The following is a 1,772-nucleotide window of genomic DNA, read 5'->3' as shown; positions in this document are numbered from 1 at the left end:
GTCCGCGAGAGGGAGGTCAGTGGTCGCCGTGAGGCGGTGAGGAGAACCGGGTGCTGTTCCCGGAGGTGCCGGCAAAGAAACCGCAAGTGCTGGTGCCGGGCGGTCCCTGTCCCGTCTCCCCGGGCGTCGCGTCACCCTGGCAGCTCTTGGCTCTCCTTTTCTGGAGCGGGGTCGCTAAGTTCAGGGAAGGGCACGGGTCAGGCCTTTCCGTCAGGACGCCGGGAAGAAGCCGCCTGAGGCTCCGGAGCGATGGAATTCTTCGGCCGGCTGGTGAATACCATCAACAGCGTCACCCACATGTTCACAAACCCGTACCGCGTGAAGGAGGTGCCGGCTACAGAGTACGCCGCTCACACCTGCCTGAGGAAGGAGGGCAGGGTGGTCCTGCATAAGAACAGCCTTGCTCGCTCCTGGGATTGCCTGCTGGTGAATCCCCAGAGCCCGCAGGTTGCTTTCCGGTGAGTGACAGATGATTAGCTATCGCTGCTCAGGTGTGAAGCTAGAGACTCGAAACCTCAGGGGTGCAGTGCTTCGTGGCTGTGGAGTGATGTATGTGATCAGCCGGTGGGCTCATGAGGAGCGGGAGGCTGTGCTGCAGTCGTCATCGAAACAGCCTGTGAGAACGGGGCAGGACAGTGAAAACAGGAAACTGTGAGATAGATGTTAGGGTCAGAACATCCCCAGAGACACGAACTTCCACAGGTACGTGTTGCTCCTTTAGCGTCTGGGGTGCTTTGTCCCAAAGTTAACGTTCCTCATGAAGGGGAGGTGCTCCCTGCTAATCAAGTAGTCTCCCTTCTTCCCTTGGAACAAGCATGATACCCGATAAGGAGGAGTGAGAAAGTCACCAGTACTAGTGTTTGGAGAAGAGCTGTTTCACTCAGGTGTGTGGGATGGAGATTGTTTCTTTGAGCAGGATTTGCTTTTCTTCCAGGCTCTTCCAGCTCGACAATGAGGCAGATGCCCTGGAGCGTTTTGAGCAGTATGCTGGGAAGCTGCGCCCTTTCTACGAGAGCTCGCACCAGCCCTTGTCACTGGAGGATCTTCAGCAGCTCAGTGACTGCTTCCGCAACCACCCCAGCTGGTCCTCAGCACATGTCGCGGTGGAGTTTGGCCGCCGTGAGAGCTTCCGGCACAACCACGTTCTGAGGCGAGGGGCAAGAGGGGTCTCTGGACAGCCTGGTGCTGGGAATGAGCTCGGGAGGGCAGGCCGGGCCAGATTAGAGTAATTTGGCTTGATGAACTAAAGCAACGGGGGAGTTGTCTTGGAGGAGCATGACACCTGTGGTTACTGCAGAGGTGGAGTTCAAAAGTGCTGGCCTTGGTGTGTTCTGCCTCAGTGACATAGGTGGCAGGAAAGGGAGTCTGGCAGTCACTGTGTAAGCTTGCTCGCGGGCTTTCACCCTGCTGCTGTGGCCGTTGAAGCCTGGAGCTCTGGTGTTTGAGCTAAAGGATGGAAGTGCTTTGCTAGAGGCACTAGTTAGATTCTTAAAACCCTTGTGAATCTGTGTTCTGGAGGGGGTTGTGCTGACTTTGAAACGTGAGAGAGGAGGCGCAGTGGGACTGTCTCTCTGGAAACAGGTTTTTTTTTTTTTTGGCCATGAGCCCTTGCTCTCTTTCCGTGGGGAAGTTCTCTGAGGATAGGGAAGACTAGTAAGAGTTAGGGGTCTGGGGAGCTAATGGCGGGCACCTCCACCAGGTTGCTGACTGTAACCTGTCTCCTGCTTTCCTTTGGGCAGGCGAGCTGCTCCCTGTGGGGGGCAGAGGAAGGA

General features: G+C 56.6%; 1 protein-coding gene across 1 annotated transcript in view; it reads left to right on the top strand.

Moving 5' to 3' along the window:
* The first annotated feature begins 249 nt into the window (after nt 1-249).
* The window catches only part of PLA2G6 (phospholipase A2, group VI (cytosolic, calcium-independent)), a 14,547-nt gene continuing 13,024 nt past the window's right edge, over nt 250-1,772 (top strand). The window contains exons 1-2 of the mRNA XM_010141675.1: nt 250-458; nt 935-1,150. Coding sequence (XP_010139977.1) covers nt 250-458; nt 935-1,150 — 425 coding nt within the window. The remainder of the gene's footprint in view (nt 459-934; nt 1,151-1,772) is intronic.

This window comes from Buceros rhinoceros, unplaced genomic scaffold, assembly GCF_000710305.1.
Source record: "Buceros rhinoceros silvestris isolate BGI_N320 unplaced genomic scaffold, ASM71030v1 scaffold32468, whole genome shotgun sequence".
NCBI classification, from domain to species: domain Eukaryota; kingdom Metazoa; phylum Chordata; class Aves; order Bucerotiformes; family Bucerotidae; genus Buceros; species Buceros rhinoceros.
This window is presented reverse-complemented; position numbering and strand designations above follow the sequence as displayed.